Source organism: Pseudomicrostroma glucosiphilum (assembly GCF_003144135.1).
Source record: "Pseudomicrostroma glucosiphilum strain MCA 4718 unplaced genomic scaffold BCV69scaffold_4, whole genome shotgun sequence".
Lineage (NCBI taxonomy): Eukaryota > Fungi > Basidiomycota > Exobasidiomycetes > Microstromatales > Microstromataceae > Microstroma > Microstroma glucosiphilum.
This window is the reverse complement of record NW_020289916.1, coordinates 660,129-675,037: the sequence shown is the minus strand read 5'-3', so window position 1 is coordinate 675,037 and position 14,909 is coordinate 660,129. Positions and strand designations below refer to the sequence as shown.

Below are 14,909 nucleotides of genomic sequence, written 5' to 3'. Positions count from 1 at the left end.
TCCTCCCTCACCCTGACTCCCTCCTTCTACCACCCGCCACTGCAATGTCTGCACAACATACCATGACCAGGCTTCTCAGGACAAGTAGCCTTCAAGCTGTTGCTGGACCATCAACACTCAGGCTTCAAGCCGGAGTCGGGGCAGCGGTCCTGGCGCCAAGTCAGCCCTGTGCAAAGAGGTCTTACGGCAGCCTTTCTCGTCCACCTCGCATTGCTCCGCGGGTTCAGCCCTCGCCTTTCCCCCAGATTCCTCGCCGATTCGCTTCCTCTCTCCCAAACGAGCCATCTGAGTCAGAGCAGAGGGAGAAGGCAAAGGACAGGGCCGCAGTCGGCGTAAGTGGGCTTGGCGATTCTGAAGTTGCGTGCGAAGACCTGTGGCTAATGCTGCCGGACTATACCCGCCTTGCGCTCATCTTACTTCACAGCCTTTCAATGCTCGAGCAGCTGCACTTTTCATCGTCACGGGTGTAGGTCTCTTCATCTACTTTCAGCATGAGCGGTCCCAGGTGGCAGCCAGGAAAGCAGCCGACACCGCCTCTGCCAAGGTGGGCCGGCCACGCATCGGAGGCCCCTTTGAGCTGACCATGGCCAGCGAAGAGGGCGGTTATCGTGTGACGCATGAGGACATCGAGGGAGCCTTCAGCTTGATCTACTTTGGGTTCACCAATTGCCCGGATATTTGCCCCGAGGAGCTGGACAAGATGGGAGAGGTCATCAAATCGGTCGGTGAGTATACCGAGCAAGCGGGATGGCTGGACTTGAAGCCAGAGCTGACATACCAGTCCTGCTTTTCCACGTACACGTTCAGACAAGGACCACGGCCCCATCATCAATCCCATTTTCATCTCTTGCGACCCCGCACGAGACAATCTTCAGCTGGTCTCTACGTACATCGCCGACTTCCACCCAAGGCTGGTGGGCCTGACGGGGCCCTACGAGGCAGTGAAAGCAGCCTGCAAGTCGTATCGAGTCTACTTCTCCACCCCGCCCAACGCGGACCCGTCGGGAGACTACCTCGTCGATCACAGTATCTTCTTCTATCTGATGGATCCAGAGGGGAGATTCGTCGATGCATTTGGAAGGAGCGCTGGCAAGGAAGAGGTAGAGACGAAAGTCAGGGATTATATCAAAAAGTGGAAGGACCAGGGTCTGCCGATCAGCAAGGCCGACTTGAAGGAGAGGGTCAAAGCCGATCCGAGCAGGAAAGTTGCGGCATGACCAGTGTACAATGGGCGAATACCATCATTACCATCACTCATCTTGACTTGTACAGGCCCAGAGCCGAATGCTGTGAATGTATGACATAAAAATACAATGGAAGGGAGCAGTTGACCACAGCAGATTCGAACCTGGTCATCCTCCTTGCAAGCTTCTGAACCAGGCCTGATATGCTCCTTCTACATCAAATAGCATCTGTCTCGCCTGATCCTGATCAATCTCATCACTCGCCTTGAGCTGATTAAGGGTAATCAGCCATCCGACCAACTTGCCCCTCTGACCCCCCTGCCCTTCCTCCCCTCCACCTCCCCCACTACGATTCCAACAGCTCACTGCTTCTCCTAGTAGAGGGTGAAGCTGATCCTTGGCTTTGAGATTGAGCTTGAGCGCGTCCATGAGTGTGATGAACGCCTGCGTTGTTTCGGCGACGTTCTTTGATCGGTCGGAGGCGGGGATGCCAGAGGGGGAGGAGGAACCGCCGCCGGGATGTTCGAGAGTAGCTGGAATACCAAGGGAGAGACGATGTGATGTTAGAGGGAGATCGAGCTGAGGAACCGAAAGGGGCGGACAAAGGAGACATGAGCGTCTATGTGAGTATATGCAATCTTGTAGGTGTCTGGCCGCCCATACGAGCCCCTACTACTCACGTCCCACAGCTTCATGAACTCGTCCAAGTCCCTGACACTCGGTGGGTCGTCCGGATGTGCCACTCCCGCTCCCGTGACGAGCTTGATGGACGTCTTTGCCTGTGCGAGTAATCTGGTGCAAGTAGGCGCATACTGGGCATCGGACACCGCCTGAGAGACATAGGCGCGCTCCAGGGCATCTATGGAGAGGATGAGAGAGTAGAGATTGGCGCTATTGTCCCATTTGTCGCGCGAGGAGGACGAGGTGTAGAGGACTGCCTCGCTGTAGGGGTTGATGGCGAGCGAGGCCATATCCGAGACGACTACAGCACAGGAGGTGGTATCAAGGTCCTGGCGTGTGTACCGGGTCCTAGACGACGTTGGCGCTTTGCCTTGGCGGCTGCTCCACTGCTCTTTCCGCGGAGGCGCCGTCCGTGCCCGACCCCACTCTGCCTTCTTCCGATATCGGTTCCTCACATTCACCCAGACCATCAGCATCACCACTACTAACAGGCTGCCATACGCTCTGAGTACTCCATGAGCGGTGGCTGAGGAGGTGCCACTACGCAACATGACCATTCCAGCGTCGCTTCAGGATGGCAGCTCGGCTCAGCCGGCGCCATTGCCGGCCGTCTCTAATCTAGCTACCAGTCTCCAGGCCAACATCGAGCGGTCCAGAGACAGTCGAGCGCCTGCTAACGGAGGAGATGCTACCGATGGGGTTCGCAACCGGAGAGATACTACCGATGGGGTTCGCAACCGGAGAGATACTACCTTCTACAAATCGGCTAGCATTTTCATAAATGAGCCTGTGGGAAGCATGAGTCTCAGTCCAGGTGAGTATGAAGAGCACAAGGGCACAATCCGATCTTTGCAGACCACAAAGGCTGCGATGCGATGGGGATCTCACGCTGCGATCCACGCTCACTTCTCTTCACAGCCAACCGAGACGTCGTTCTGGCCGCAAGGAAAGGCTTATACATTGTCGATCTCGAGTCACCCTTCGCTCCGCCCCGCTTCCTGGCTCAACTATCTACCTGGGAGGCAGCCGATGTCCAGTGGTCTCCTCACCCTTCCCGCGCTCACTGGGTCGCGAGTACCAGTAACGATCGCCTCTTGATCTGGAATCTCGATAGACCCGAAGGAGCTCCGCGAGGACCTCTTCCCCTGGCAAACCGCGACTCGGGCGTACATAGCGCCTCAGCTTCGACAAAGATCGCCGGCGGGACTTACACTACTGCTTCTACCTCTCCAACAGAGGGCACCTCGCCAAAATCTCAGTCTGTCAACCCGCTTCATCAGAGCCTCTCAGCTCCTGCCTCCACTTCTTCTCCTCGATCATCAGCAATCGAGTACGTACTGTCTGCTCATACAAGAGCTATCACAGATATCAATTTCTCTGCCCATCACCCCGATGTCCTCGCCTCCTGCGGAATCGACGCCTGGAGCTGGGTGTGGGATCTCAGGACGCCGTCGAAGCCCGTAGCGGGCTACTCTGCTTGGAATGCGCCGGCGACGCAGATCAAGTGGAACCGTTCTAGCCCGCATAGACTTGCCACAGCAGTAGACAATAAGGTGCTGATATGGGACGAGCGCAAGGGAGCGCTGCCCCTGGCTACCATTGAAGCTCACGTCAATCAGATCTATGGTCTGGATTGGAGTCGTGCTACATCAAGTAGAGGACTCGACTGCCTCGTCACCTGCTCCCTCGATGGAGCTGTCAAATTCTGGGATCTCGGCACCCCTGCTTCCCAAGCTGCCATTGCTACACGCTCTCTCGTCACCCAGCCAGAGCAAGTCATTCAGACGTCGACGCCAATTTGGAGAGCTCGTCACCTACCTTTCGGTAAAGGAGTGATGACTTTGCCTCAGCGTGGTGATACGACTCTGAGCATGTGGTCCAAAGAACATCCTGAGAACGGACCTGCGGAGCAGTTTGTCGGGCACAAGGACATCGTCAAGGAGTATCTCTTCCGATCCCGCGGAGGCGCCGATCCAGACAATGACGACCGAAGGTTCCAATTGATCACATGGAGCAAAGATCAGACTCTGAGGCTCTGGCCGGTGTCTGAAGACGCTATGAAAAAGGTTGGACATCGACCTGGAGCAAAGATCAAGGTGCTGCAAACCCGGAAGAACGCAAAAGACATCTCCTATCGGGATCCGCCGTACTTGATTGCGCAACGGCAACAGGGTAGGAGCCCTGCTGGCGGCAACGAGACGCGGCTTCCGAATATACACCACCAGCAACCTTCTGCTGGAACCTCTGCTGCCACTTCACCAGGTGGGGCCGCCGCACGTGTAGGGTCTACAGACCAGGGAGATTTCACGTCATCTCCTGTCCCTCTTCCGAGCAAGGGCCTTCTGAGCAGCTCATTGACAGATCGGACAGGAGGAGCGGGCCCTTTCTCACATTCTGCGGCCAGTCCATCCTCCCATCTGCTGTTGTCCAGATCATTTCCAAAGAGTGTCAGCAGGAGTCAGCCAGGGGCCAGTATCGGTGAGAAGGGCCAGTCGTATGGCTCCGTCTTGACGGTTGGTGGAGCCGCTTCGACGAGATCGCACGAGACTCGCCGCTCAGGCGGGGTAGCAAGTACCGGGACCTCGTCCTTCGTCGCCCCGGCAAATGCTTTAGCGGGCGGTCGGTACGCTTCCCTTCTCACTGCAAGAGCCGACCCGGGAGCGAGTGCTGGGGCGCAGAGCGGAGGCGAAAGTGCTGCGGTTCGTCGGTCGAAGCGAAGAAGCAAGCGCTTAGCACAGGGAGCCGCTTCAACGTACATGACTCGAGGGACTGGTGCCGCTCTAGGTGCAGACCTCCTGAGGATGAAGGTAGGCACGCTTTACAGCTCGCAGAGTCGACGTAGCCGGAACGAAGCGGTATCGTGGATCTCAGGCGTCAAGGTGGACAAGTACGACCACAGATCTCGAAGATCGAAGAGTGAAGAGATGAAACATAGTTCAAGTGCTGGAGACTTGGTATTGAAGAGACCGAGTGTCATGTCAAGAGGGGTCTCGGATGGCCTTGTAAGAAGCCCGATGGTCAGACACGATAGTGACGTGGACAAGAGCGGCGAAATTGATCTGCAAGAGGAAATCATTGATGTCAGCAAAGAGATTCCGCAGGTGTCATACGAGAAGGTGAGCCCATTGGCGTACTCGTCTCGACGATGAGACCAAGCTGACCCCGTTTCTGTTTTCTCGCAGGTTGACATCGCAAAGCGAGCCTGCATACTGTGCCTGTACGGCCCATGGGCCAAGGGCGGTCCGGTCTATATGCGACTTTCCCTCCGCTTCCCAGCCTCCTATCCTTCCGAAGCGCCCAAGTTTGATCTCGATCACAATGCCTTTGTCTCTCTTAAGACTAGGGCCTTTCTCCTCAGAGCACTGCGAGCTATCATTGCCGAGTGTGTTGCGCAACTCGAAGGCTGCATGAAGCCCTGTGCTCGTTTCCTGGCCGGCAGTCGCACCATAGAAGTGGGCGACGATGTTGTCCTCGCACCACAGAGTGCTCCCTTTGGCGAAGACTCGGACGAGGAAGAAGCTGCAACAGAGAAGGGAGGAGGCAAGATCCGAGGGCAGATGATTCGTCTTCTGCCTGGAGCAAGATGCGGAGCTAGCTTCAGTCCGAGTGGAGACTTGGTGATCTTCAACGTTGTCAAGACGCCGAGCCACTCTCGTGCCCAGTCTCGGCTACGTAACGTCATTGCCTCTATGCCTGAGCCTCCAACCATGGCTGGCGGTGGTGGTGGGGCAGGATCGAATGCAGGTACCTTTCAGCCAGACTCCACGGCCGCCTCAGTCAGTGCGACGGGCGCAGGAGCTCGTCCAGCCGGTGGGCGGTTTCTCACCTCGTACGCCTCGATCACCTCCGCCATGGACTCCTTGACGAAGATGGCCACCGAGGGAGGCGTTGAAGATGACTCTGGCAGGGGCCGCGCTTCGCACCTCGAGAAGTCTGCAGTGGACAAGGGAATGCCCGGTCCTGAGCTGATGCACTTGATGGATGCTCGCTTCCTCGCTCGTAGGCTGCAGGCTCGATCTGACTCAAAGAAGAATGGCGAGCAGAATGGAGCTGGTAGCAATGCCGACAGTGACGCTCCTCTTCCGCACGAGGCCACACCCAGCAGTCCGCAACGAGGTCGCGGCAGGCAGGGACCCGCTACCGCTCCTCTCGCCCCCCTATCCTCTCTAGACCACTCCGAAGTACACTCGCAAGTCTCCTCTCGCAACCCGTCGCGGGACATGAGTCCCTTGACCAAGCGCACTCCTCGCTCCCGATCTGTTGCGATCGGAAGGGATAGACACAATGCCTCTCCTTTGGTCGCTTCTGGTCGCTTGGTACATGCCCACTCGGAAGTTAAGATTTATAGAGTAGACGTTAGCGCGCTTACGCTGCGGATCTCTAGGCGCGAAGAGGAGCAGGAGGAGCAGGAGGCGATGGAGCGCGAGCAAAGGGCAATGAGAAGTGATGAGGTCAAAGTTGTGGACATGGCCAATTCTAGCAGGAGTAGGAGCCAAGAACACAAGAGGGGCAAAGGCCAGAGGTCTGGAGAGGAGGGCAACGAGGACGAAGGAGGTGATCCCGGTGGAGGGCGATCCAGGACTGAAGCGCTTGCCCGCCCGGCAATGGGGAGGAAACGATCTGCCAGCTCGCCAAGCACGCCGGTGCGCGCTCTGCAGTGATACTGTAGCACAGTGTGTTGAAGACAAAGGCAATGAAGGGGCCCAGGGGAGGAACATATTACCAATGTACTTTTAGACAATTGCGATGCTTCTTGCACCTCTCTCTTTGTGCTCACGCCCGCCATCACTCGCGGGATTCTTTCTCTAGAATTCTCTATTCCTGCTGTTGCTACGAATTATTTTGCGGGTACATGTAGTGTACGGAAAGCCAGCGACCTCTACAATCTCTTACCCGAGGTGGGCTGTCGCCCTTTTCCTACTCCCCGCGGCTCTCGCCCTCTTCAATCCAAGCCTGATGCCGCTTCAAGAGCTCAGCAACAATGTCCTCCTCAATCTCCTTGACTCCTCCCGCCTCATTCTTCTCCCCCTTGGCCAGGCGCAGCCATTTCGCCTCATACGTCCCATTCCCGTCCACCTTTCCATGTCCAATCTTGCGACTAACAAAACAGACTTCCTCTTTCCTCCTCGCCAAATCATTCGCCACGACGACTTGATGCCCATACCTCTCCAATGCTCCCTCTGCTTTTGGAATTAGAATGTCAGCATCCGTCTCGAGTTTAAAAGAGACGATGAAGGCTGCAGGAGCCCAGGATTGGACCATTGGACGGAGGACCTTGGGAACTTGGTCCATCTCGATTACGAGGGAGCCTTTGGAGGATTGGATCTTGTGTTGTGGCTGAGAGACGGGGGAAGGGAGGGAAGGGGAGAAACGGGGAAAGGTGTTCAGCCCTTGTCGTTCGGCAGTCAAGGTAGTTTCTGCAAGGCAAGACACAACTCACCGTCCTCTGGTTCGGCACGAAAAAGTCGCTCACGGCTGCCGCGAGGTAGTACATTCCCCTCCTCTTGAGCGGGCCCATTGCCGCGCTCATCTCCCTCAGCAAGAAGAGGTACTCATTCACCGTCACAAAGGGAAGACGGAGCAGGGTGCCTTGACCCCCTTGCTCTGGAGAGCGAGCGTGAGAGAGGTAGGACTGCAGGACAGGACGTAGCCCTTCGACGGCTGCTTCGTTTACACGGATGGAGGATGAGGACGAGGATGCGGTCTGGGACGTCTGCTCTGAGTCGAGAGATATGCTTGGGTCTTCCAGTAGGTCCAGAAAGGGATTGGTTGTGTGCGAGTAATGCCGTGTGTAGGGAGAGAGGGAGTGTTGCCGGTGCATGAATATGACTGCGTAGCCTTGCGAGAGAAAGTACTCTGCTGAAGTGGCTCCGCGAGTGCCAGCTGAGAAGTTGTCTAGGAATCGTACGCTGTACAATAAGAAGGCAACGCGAGCGATGTCAGTCAATGTCTTCGGGTGCAGTCAACATAGGTCAGCTACACACGAGACCACTCACACATTCTGCTCCAGAGGTACCGTCGTTCCTCCGCTCTATCGTTGAGAAGGTATTTCGATTCGAGAAGGAGGATATACGAAGCGGGCCAATCGTGGCAAACGAGGGACATGCGGGAAAGGGTGACAGGGAGAAGGAAGAAGACGCATCGCTGTTCAGAAAGACGAGCTCACTGACGCCGAGGAAATCGCCCTGCTCACTGTGCCGGCTCTCCTCCCTCTCTATTGGAAGACGAGCTCGTCCACCACCCTCGAATCGCTGCTATTCACCGTGACGAGGACGACCTTCCTTCCTGCAGCCCCATGCCTGTTCACAAACTCTCTAGCCTTTTCTCCAAATTCCTCCAGATTACTTGGTGGTGTCTGCGTCTCGAAGAAGCGGTCAGCAGAGAACGAAGAAGAGTCATCTCCTGCTTCCCGAGCCCGATCAGCATTGGTCTTCAGCTTCTCGTTCTCGATCTCCAGCTCCCGCAGCCGAGCGTCCCTTGCTGCCGAGTCCACCAGAAGGCGCTGAAGGTCGGATGCAAGATCACCCATACCCGAGGTCACGCCACGTCCGGCAGTCGAAGTGGAAGGAGAAGAGGATGAGGGTGTGTAGGTCTTGGAGGCCGCTGGCGATGCTGAGTAGGAAGCCGAAGAACCGTTCTCCCGCCTGGAAGGGGCGGGTAGAGTGGTAGACGTCTGTGCAGGCTCTGCTTTGGTGGCAGTAGCAGCCGGAGCAGGTGATGGCGCAGGAACAGAAGCAGCTGGAGTTGGCGCAGGAGCAGGGGCAGCAGCAGCGGTCCGCCGTGTCGGCTCGGGCAGGGGCTCGGAGCGAGTGGGTGCGGGAGCCTGTGTTGGCTCTGCGACCTTTGGAGGAGTGGGTGCTTGCGCAGGGGCAGGAGCGGGAGCGGAGCTTACGCTCGAAGAGGTCGGCGCCAGACCCTGCTCGGCGCTTACGCCCTTACCATCTTGCAGATTCAGCAGGTTCGGCAGCGCTGACTTGCCCCCGAAAAATTCATCGCTGTTCATTGCCGGAACAGCCGAGGGGGCTGGTGGGAAGATGTCTGTTTGGAACGAGTCCGCTCTCCTTGGGCAGATGAAGGAGATCGGCTGGACCATGTTGTTTGTCACTTTGTAGGCTCGAGCAATCTCATTCTCGTCGGCATTGAGATCCCGTCGCGGCAGGAACGTGAGCCCACGCTGAGGGTCGGTAGACTTGTACTCCGAGAGGTAATGCAGTTCGTCATTCTCCAGTTCGTAGTATCTCACATTGCCGTCTCCCTTTCCGGCAAGGAAAATGATTGAGTTGTCTGACCAGAAGGGCATAATGACACCACTCGATGTGTCTACGCTGACCGTCTTGAGCGGCTTGGTGAGGTTCTTGGAGTCCCACAAGAACATCTGGCGGTCGCTCGTCTTGCTGAATCCGGTGGTGATGACGCGGTCAGTGGATCCACACCAAATCACTCTTGATCCCTTGATACCCGGGTGACCGTCCGTCGTCTGTACAGCCGCACCTCCCTTACGAGCATCGAATGTCCGTAGCTTTCGATCACGGCAGGTGGCTATGAGGGTGTTTCCGGTCCAATCAAAGTCTATGGCTTGGATTGCGTCGCTGAAGCCGGTCAAGGTGGAGCGATCCTGTTGGGACTGGATATCCCACAGCTTGATGGTGTGGTCTCCTCCGGCGGCCGCGACGACGTTGGACGCGGTGGGATGAAAGAGGACCTGACCGATCTTTCTGCTGCTAGCAGCAATCTTGGCAGCCGGCGTCAAGTCCTTGACGCCTCCACTCCTTTCCAGCTCCTTTGCGCTCATATCCAGAACATCAAATGAGCTAGGGTCGATCTTCCACACCCCCAGATACCCATCATCGGCTCCCGACACGACGAGGCTATCGTCAAAGGGGCTGAAGGCGGTGTCGAGAACAGCAGCAGTGTGACCTCTGCATAGAGGATATACGTCTGGAAGCTTACCCGTCTTGGCAGTGGGGATGACGGCGAATGCTCCTCCACCGCCAGCCTGCCAATTGAGAGCTACATAGGACTTGTTGGCTGCGATGAGGTTGGTGTCCCAAGCATTGTTGGTCACCTTTACGTTCTGGTAGCACACCTCATTTTTGGCTGGGGAGCCATAGACGTGACGGTACTTGGAAGGACGCACGAAGCGACTCATGAGGGGCAGAGGAAGAGGAGGAGCGGACACCAGTAAGGAAGAGAGGGAGGGGGGAAGGAGGAGAAGAAGGCACGTCGGGAACAGGAAAGGGAAGGGCCACCAACGCAGGCAGGCCAGCACAGAGCGCGTCTCGCCCGTGCCACCCATGGCTTCTTCCGATCCGACATCCGGGCCAAGGTGGAGTCGACTCAGGGCTCAACGTCTAGCCGAGGTCCCCAATCACACCCGTACCGCCAACGCCATTGCTATTGCCCTCCAGGTTTCACTCAGCAGCGCCCCATATCAATCCCCATCTGAAGCTCCATCTGTCTGCATAGACTTCAGCAAGCGCTCTTCCCCAGACTCTCTCGCCTGTCAGAGCAGTCAAAGAACTCTGCGCCTCCCTCTACGCATCTGGTCTTGCCTGAACGCTTGTGAGGATGCAGTCCGTCAATCGGCTCCTCTTTGGGCCCACAAAGGAGGGTGAGTCCCCAACGAGCAGGAGCAGTGATGTTCACAATTTTCACAGTCTTACAACGATGCCCTTCGCTTCAATTGCCCCTCCCTGCTCCCTTTGTCCCGATTCGCAGAGCGGGTGAAGCAAGTGCAATCCCAGCTACGCTCCGAGCAACGTCAGCTTGACCGTGAGATGCGCAACATCGATGCATCCGTCATCAAGGCCAAGGCCGAAGTGAAGCGTCTAGCAAAGAAGAATGATCTGAAATCCGCCAAGATCCTTGCTCGTGAAGTGGTCCGCTCAAATGCCCAGCGCAATCGTCTAGCTACCTCTAAGGCTCGTCTAAACTCCATTGGCCTACAGTTGAATCATCAAATGGCAATGTACAAGGTGACGGGTGCAATGGGTAAATCGGCAGAGATTATGAAAATGTCTAATCAGCTTGTCAAATTGCCAGAGATGAGCGCGGCAATGAGACAGATGAGTGCAGAGATGGTCAAGGCGGGGATCATGGAGGAGATGATGGAGGACACACTCGATAGTGGAGTTCTTGGGGAGGATGAGGAAGAGCTGGAAGAGGAAGCGCAGGGACAGGTGGATAAGATTCTCTTTGAGTTGACAGATGGTGAGTGGTCGACCCGAATTCTAACGTGGTGGGTCCTCTTACCTCAGGTGAGCTCGCTTCGCTGACACATGCTGGTATACTCTTCTCCCCCACCCCTGTCGCCCCTTTCAGGCAAGCTGGGACAAGCCTCAACCGATCCTCTCCCCGAGTTGCAAGCTCCCGAAGTGGCACAAGAAGCAACTCCCTCGCGGCGAGAGGAAGAAGCAGACATGGAACGCATGCAAGCTGCTCTGGATGGTCTTCTCAAGGGCTGAAGTCCTAGTGCTAACCCCCCTTGCTGCTAGTCCAATTCCTCTTCCATCTCCTCCGCATCCTCTCCGATACTCACTTCTGCCATTGTCACTCTTCTTTTTCCTGCATCTAGCTTCTGTACTGTACTTATAGGCGCTCTCTAGAATGATACTTGCCAATACCTTTAACATTACATGACTCGTGGGCAAACAAAATGTGCAGAATTGAGCAAAGTGTTGTTACAATCAAGATGGAAGTCATGTACAAGTAAAGTATCTCGCTCTGGCCTCCCCACCCTCCCCTCGTCTCTCGCTCTCAGAACGTCTCTCCCAAACTCTCATCAGGTCCATAACTGATCATGCTAACGCTGCCCATATCTTCCTCTTCATCCATTTGCGCAAAAGAGCTGTTCAGCCAGACCTTTAGATCCAAAAATCCTTTACTGGGTACCTTGACCAGTACTTTTCTCTGTACTCCCTTTTCATCAATTCCCTCTTCCTCCATCTGACGAGTCACAAGGGCAGAGGCCCTAGCGGGCTTGTGCAACTCCAGGAGTTTGCACGTCATGACGCTCCTCTGATCCCCGAACCTATAGCGTGCTCGCACCTCTTTGCCAGGTCCAGAGTCAGTCTTTTGCCCACGAGGCAGAGGAGGATCCTCACGGGTTAGGTAGACGCCCTCCCTGTTGGTGATCTTGGAGATGGCTACGTCCAAGGCGTCGTTAGGATTGGGACGGTAGGGGAAGCGAGATGTGGGAGCGATGCTGCCGGCGCGGGAGGTCCGGCCTCCTGCTGCCCCACCAAAGCCAGTCCCCTGGGAAAAGGAAGAGTAGCCACCTTCGGATTGTGTAGGAGTAGTTGCCCCTTCCCTTCCGTTTCGCTTCGAGGCGGGTGTGGCAAGCAGACCGTTGCCGGCTATGATCGAGGCTCTTGAGGCTCGGAAATTGGCAACGCTGGATGAGGCGACGGAAGGAGGGCGGGTGATACTGGTGCTCCTCTCTCCAGCAGACAGATTTGTCCCATTCATCGACATCGGGGCAGCATGTGGGACCTTTGCCAGAGCCGAGGCAGAAAGAGGCGTCGTACGACCATTGACGCGCAAGGCTGGACTTGGTGGGATGGAGGAACGCGACACAGGAGGCCTCGATGGAGGGCCTCCCAATACTTTCCGTCGTGGCGTTGCCAACCCTCCTGGCCCATTGCTGGCACTTGATGTAGAAGGCGCTCCGCTTGAGGGCTTGCTGTACACACTCAAGTTCTTCACTCGCGCTGCGATCACAGGCTCCGGAGTTTGCATGCCGGCACGACTGGCACCACCACCGTAGGAAAGTCGATTAGCGCTGGGAGTCATCGGTGCTGAGCTGCCTACGGTCGAACGCGCTTTCGACATTGCTGACCCAGGTCTGGGAGTGGGGCCAGGAATTTGACTAAGTCGTCTAGCGGCTGCTTTGCCCGCAGCTGGCGTAGTGGGAGGAGCAGCAGAGGCTCTTGAGCTCGGCCGATCGGCTAGCATCTCCATTGCATCATTGTCCATACCTCGAGGTACTGCCTCGGATCTCGCCCTCTGGGACGGCGTTGCGGGCTGCGGCGTCTTGAATCCCAGAGCAGCATTGCGATCGGTGCCTGTGCCCAGATCACTGGAAGCAAAGCGGTAGCTGCTGGGAGCTTGACTGGCCGTAGAGCCAACTGGACCCAGTCCCACAATTCTCCGCTTCGGGCTGGCAGTGCTACCCCTCAGCATTTCCGGGGAAGCGGACATTCGCTTCGCTGCTGTACGCGGAGTCCCTTCGAGGCCGCTCGTCCTGGGGAGGGGCTCTTCGGCAGACCCTCTTTGTCCGTCCGCTGACCCGCTCACCGGAAACACGTGAGTGTAATTTGTAGATGTCGATGGCAAGCGAGACGCTGTCGAGGGCACGAGCAACAAGGAAGAAGGACCTGCTGGACTTCTTGTCAGGCCGCCACTCGCCGGAGGTGGTCCAGGAAAGCGTTCGCCTGCTCCTGAGCTCAAGACTCGGCTTGGGTCCCTCATTGGCTTGAGTGGAGTGGATGGCAGAGAACTGTCTGCAGGTAGAGGAGATGCTGGCAGAGCTGCAGATGTCGGAACCTCGAGAGTGGCAGGCTGCGTGCTCGTACTTGGTTGGTTCTTTTGTTCAGCATCTGTGAACGCTCTGTCTAGTCTCTTCAGCTCGCGATCCACCTTGTTCGACTTCTCCTTCAGGGCTCTCCACCGTGTGTTCAATTCACCGAGCTGCCTCGTGATCGCTCCATGCGAAGTCCCTCGGTCCTTGAGACTGCGCTCGAAGGAGGTGAACGTCTGCTCGCATGGCGGGAGGTAGTAAGAGAGCTTCGTCCTGAAACTCTTCTTTGCAGCTTCGAACCGCCGCATTTGCTTATGCTTTCGCATCTCTTCGTCTTCCTCGTCGTCTGAGCCTTTCGCGGCCAGGCCTTCCTTCTTGAACGTCGTGACAAAGGTGGAACACTCTGTGAGCGCTCTCTCCAGACTGTCCATGATGTCGGTCACCTGCTTGCTGAACGTCTGGAAGTGCTCGACGTATTTTGTGTCTCCCAATTCCTTCTTGAGGGTGTCCACCTCGGACTGGATAGCCATCCAATCGCTGGCAAGATCCTCGAAGGCGGACTGGAGGTCGCCCGAGCTACTACTCGCTGGATTAGCGAATCCGAAATCGAAGACGCTTGCGCTAGCTTGCTTGCGCTCTGCGTCGCTCCCATCCACTGTTCCCTGGCGGGCAAGCGCGGACTCTATCTGCTGTACATTAGCGGAGATACTCTCCAGTCGTCCATCGATGTGGATGATGGCCACCTCCATCTCTCCATCTGCCATTTTGGCACTGGTGTGACGTTTTTCTTCGAGCTGGAAGATGGCTTCTCGGATGGCAGCGATGTCCTCGGAAGCCTGGGCAAGTGAAGCAGGGATGTCTGTTGCAGGCTCTGATGAGAGCGCCTCCACCTTGTTCTCTGTAGTCGCTGCGTCTGCCTCCCTATTGCCGGAGTCCGGAGTAGGCTCAGCGGCTGATGCGCCAACCGGGATATTAGTTGTGGTGCCTGTGATACTGAGGTTCAAGATGTGATCTGCCAAGTCTTCCGGCGTGGTGGCATTGACATCTTTGGGCACCAGGATGCTGGGCGACGCAGTCTTGTTCATACTTCTATTGAAGGCAAACGGACTGAGTGCATCAGCGGACTGCAAAAGCCCAGTCCTTCTGGTGTCAGGGGCAGTAAGACTCACTCGTATGATGTTTTACTCGGCGTCATCGCCCTCAGCGATCCCACTGGACTTCCTGCGCTGCTTCCGTCGGCCGAAACATCAGCTTCGTGCTGCCATCTTGCCAGCACAGGCGCAGGGGATCGCCTCTTGACCCTGCGAGGGGAGACGGGTGTGGGTGTGAGTATGGTGGATGAGGATGGAGAGCCTGTAGGAGCAGGTGAGAAGGCTTCTTGCGCTCTCTTGAGCTGAGGCGTCTCTGCTTGCGCCGCCATGCCTTGTAAAGGGAGGGAAGGTTGACTTTGACGGCTGGGAAGCTGAGATGGGTGCCTCGCGTGACCGGGTGATCGGGACAGTGGGCGGAGGGGAGCTTGGTCCTGG

General features: G+C 56.7%; 7 protein-coding genes across 7 annotated transcripts; 3 read left to right on the top strand and 4 right to left on the bottom strand.

Moving 5' to 3' along the window:
* Positions 1-11: 11 nt before the first annotated feature.
* BCV69DRAFT_281836 (putative SCO1-involved in stabilization of Cox1p and Cox2p) lies at positions 12-1,336 on the top strand. Its single transcript, XM_025492131.1, has 3 exons — positions 12-332; positions 425-725; positions 808-1,336. Exons 1-3 carry the CDS (start codon positions 63-65, stop codon positions 1,215-1,217), a joined length of 981 nt encoding a protein of 326 aa, XP_025349092.1. The 5' UTR covers positions 12-62; the 3' UTR covers positions 1,218-1,336.
* BCV69DRAFT_289847 (putative VPS28-protein) lies at positions 1,230-2,155 on the bottom strand (the record flags this gene model as incomplete). Its single annotated transcript, XM_025493681.1, has 2 exons — positions 1,230-1,763; positions 1,865-2,155. 2 exons carry the CDS (start codon positions 2,153-2,155, stop codon positions 1,353-1,355), a joined length of 702 nt encoding a protein of 233 aa, XP_025349091.1. The 3' UTR covers positions 1,230-1,352.
* A 259-nt stretch (positions 2,156-2,414) lies between these two features.
* Positions 2,415-6,526, top strand: BCV69DRAFT_298130 (hypothetical protein; the record flags this gene model as incomplete). The annotated part of the gene is made up of 3 exons (XM_025494186.1): positions 2,415-2,679; positions 2,784-4,981; positions 5,048-6,526. The coding sequence occupies 3 exons, from the start codon at positions 2,415-2,417 to the stop codon at positions 6,524-6,526; spliced, it is 3,942 nt and encodes a 1,313-aa protein (XP_025349090.1).
* Positions 6,527-6,655: 129 nt separating this feature from the next.
* BCV69DRAFT_160208 (Phosphopantothenoylcysteine synthetase) lies at positions 6,656-8,079 on the bottom strand. Its single transcript, XM_025489420.1, has 3 exons — positions 7,862-8,079; positions 7,306-7,774; positions 6,656-7,202 (listed from the first exon to the last, which is right to left on the bottom strand). Exons 2-3 carry the CDS (start codon positions 7,684-7,686, stop codon positions 6,783-6,785), a joined length of 801 nt encoding a protein of 266 aa, XP_025349089.1. The 5' UTR covers positions 7,687-7,774; positions 7,862-8,079; the 3' UTR covers positions 6,656-6,782.
* On the bottom strand, positions 7,474-10,083 carry BCV69DRAFT_160233 (DUF1900-domain-containing protein). The gene is made up of 3 exons (XM_025489421.1): positions 8,128-10,083; positions 7,850-7,896; positions 7,474-7,774 (listed from the first exon to the last, which is right to left on the bottom strand). Exons 1-2 carry the CDS (start codon positions 10,012-10,014, stop codon positions 7,858-7,860), a joined length of 1,926 nt encoding a protein of 641 aa, XP_025349088.1. The 5' UTR covers positions 10,015-10,083; the 3' UTR covers positions 7,474-7,774; positions 7,850-7,857.
* A 162-nt stretch (positions 10,084-10,245) lies between these two features.
* BCV69DRAFT_257990 (hypothetical protein) lies at positions 10,246-11,490 on the top strand. The gene is made up of 3 exons (XM_025490638.1): positions 10,246-10,476; positions 10,584-11,075; positions 11,187-11,490. The coding sequence occupies exons 1-3, from the start codon at positions 10,434-10,436 to the stop codon at positions 11,327-11,329; spliced, it is 678 nt and encodes a 225-aa protein (XP_025349087.1). The 5' UTR covers positions 10,246-10,433; the 3' UTR covers positions 11,330-11,490.
* On the bottom strand, positions 11,381-14,901 carry BCV69DRAFT_160156 (hypothetical protein). Its single transcript, XM_025489419.1, has 2 exons — positions 14,553-14,901; positions 11,381-14,472 (listed from the first exon to the last, which is right to left on the bottom strand). Exons 1-2 carry the CDS (start codon positions 14,801-14,803, stop codon positions 11,622-11,624), a joined length of 3,102 nt encoding a protein of 1,033 aa, XP_025349086.1. The 5' UTR covers positions 14,804-14,901; the 3' UTR covers positions 11,381-11,621.
* Positions 14,902-14,909: the final 8 nt, after the last annotated feature.

Coding starts and splice junctions, on each gene's coding strand:
- BCV69DRAFT_257990 (XM_025490638.1), top strand. CDS start 10,434: ATGCAGTCCGTCAATCGGCTCCTCTTTGGGCCCACAAAGGAGG. Junction 10,477..10,583: donor CTTTGGGCCCACAAAGGAGG/GTGAGTCCCCAA, acceptor CCCGATTCGCAG/AGCGGGTGAAGCAAGTGCAA. Junction 11,076..11,186: donor TCTCTTTGAGTTGACAGATG/GTGAGTGGTCGA, acceptor CGCCCCTTTCAG/GCAAGCTGGGACAAGCCTCA.
- BCV69DRAFT_160156 (XM_025489419.1), bottom strand. CDS start 14,803: ATGGCGGCGCAAGCAGAGACGCCTCAGCTCAAGAGAGCGCAAGAAGCC. Junction 14,473..14,552: donor CCGAGTAAAACATCATACGA/GTGAGTCTTACT, acceptor TGCCTTCAATAG/AAGTATGAACAAGACTGCGT.
- BCV69DRAFT_160208 (XM_025489420.1), bottom strand. CDS start 7,686: ATGCACCGGCAACACTCCCTCTCTCCCTACACACGGCATTACTCGCAC. Junction 7,203..7,305: donor TCGTGCCGAACCAGAGGACG/GTGAGTTGTGTC, acceptor CCCGTCTCTCAG/CCACAACACAAGATCCAATC.
- BCV69DRAFT_160233 (XM_025489421.1), bottom strand. CDS start 10,014: ATGAGTCGCTTCGTGCGTCCTTCCAAGTACCGTCACGTCTATGGCTCC. Junction 7,897..8,127: donor GGAAGGTCGTCCTCGTCACG/GTGAATAGCAGC, acceptor TCTCAACGATAG/AGCGGAGGAACGACGGTACC.
- BCV69DRAFT_281836 (XM_025492131.1), top strand. CDS start 63: ATGACCAGGCTTCTCAGGACAAGTAGCCTTCAAGCTGTTGCTGGACCA. Junction 333..424: donor AGGACAGGGCCGCAGTCGGC/GTAAGTGGGCTT, acceptor CTTACTTCACAG/CCTTTCAATGCTCGAGCAGC. Junction 726..807: donor AGAGGTCATCAAATCGGTCG/GTGAGTATACCG, acceptor GTACACGTTCAG/ACAAGGACCACGGCCCCATC.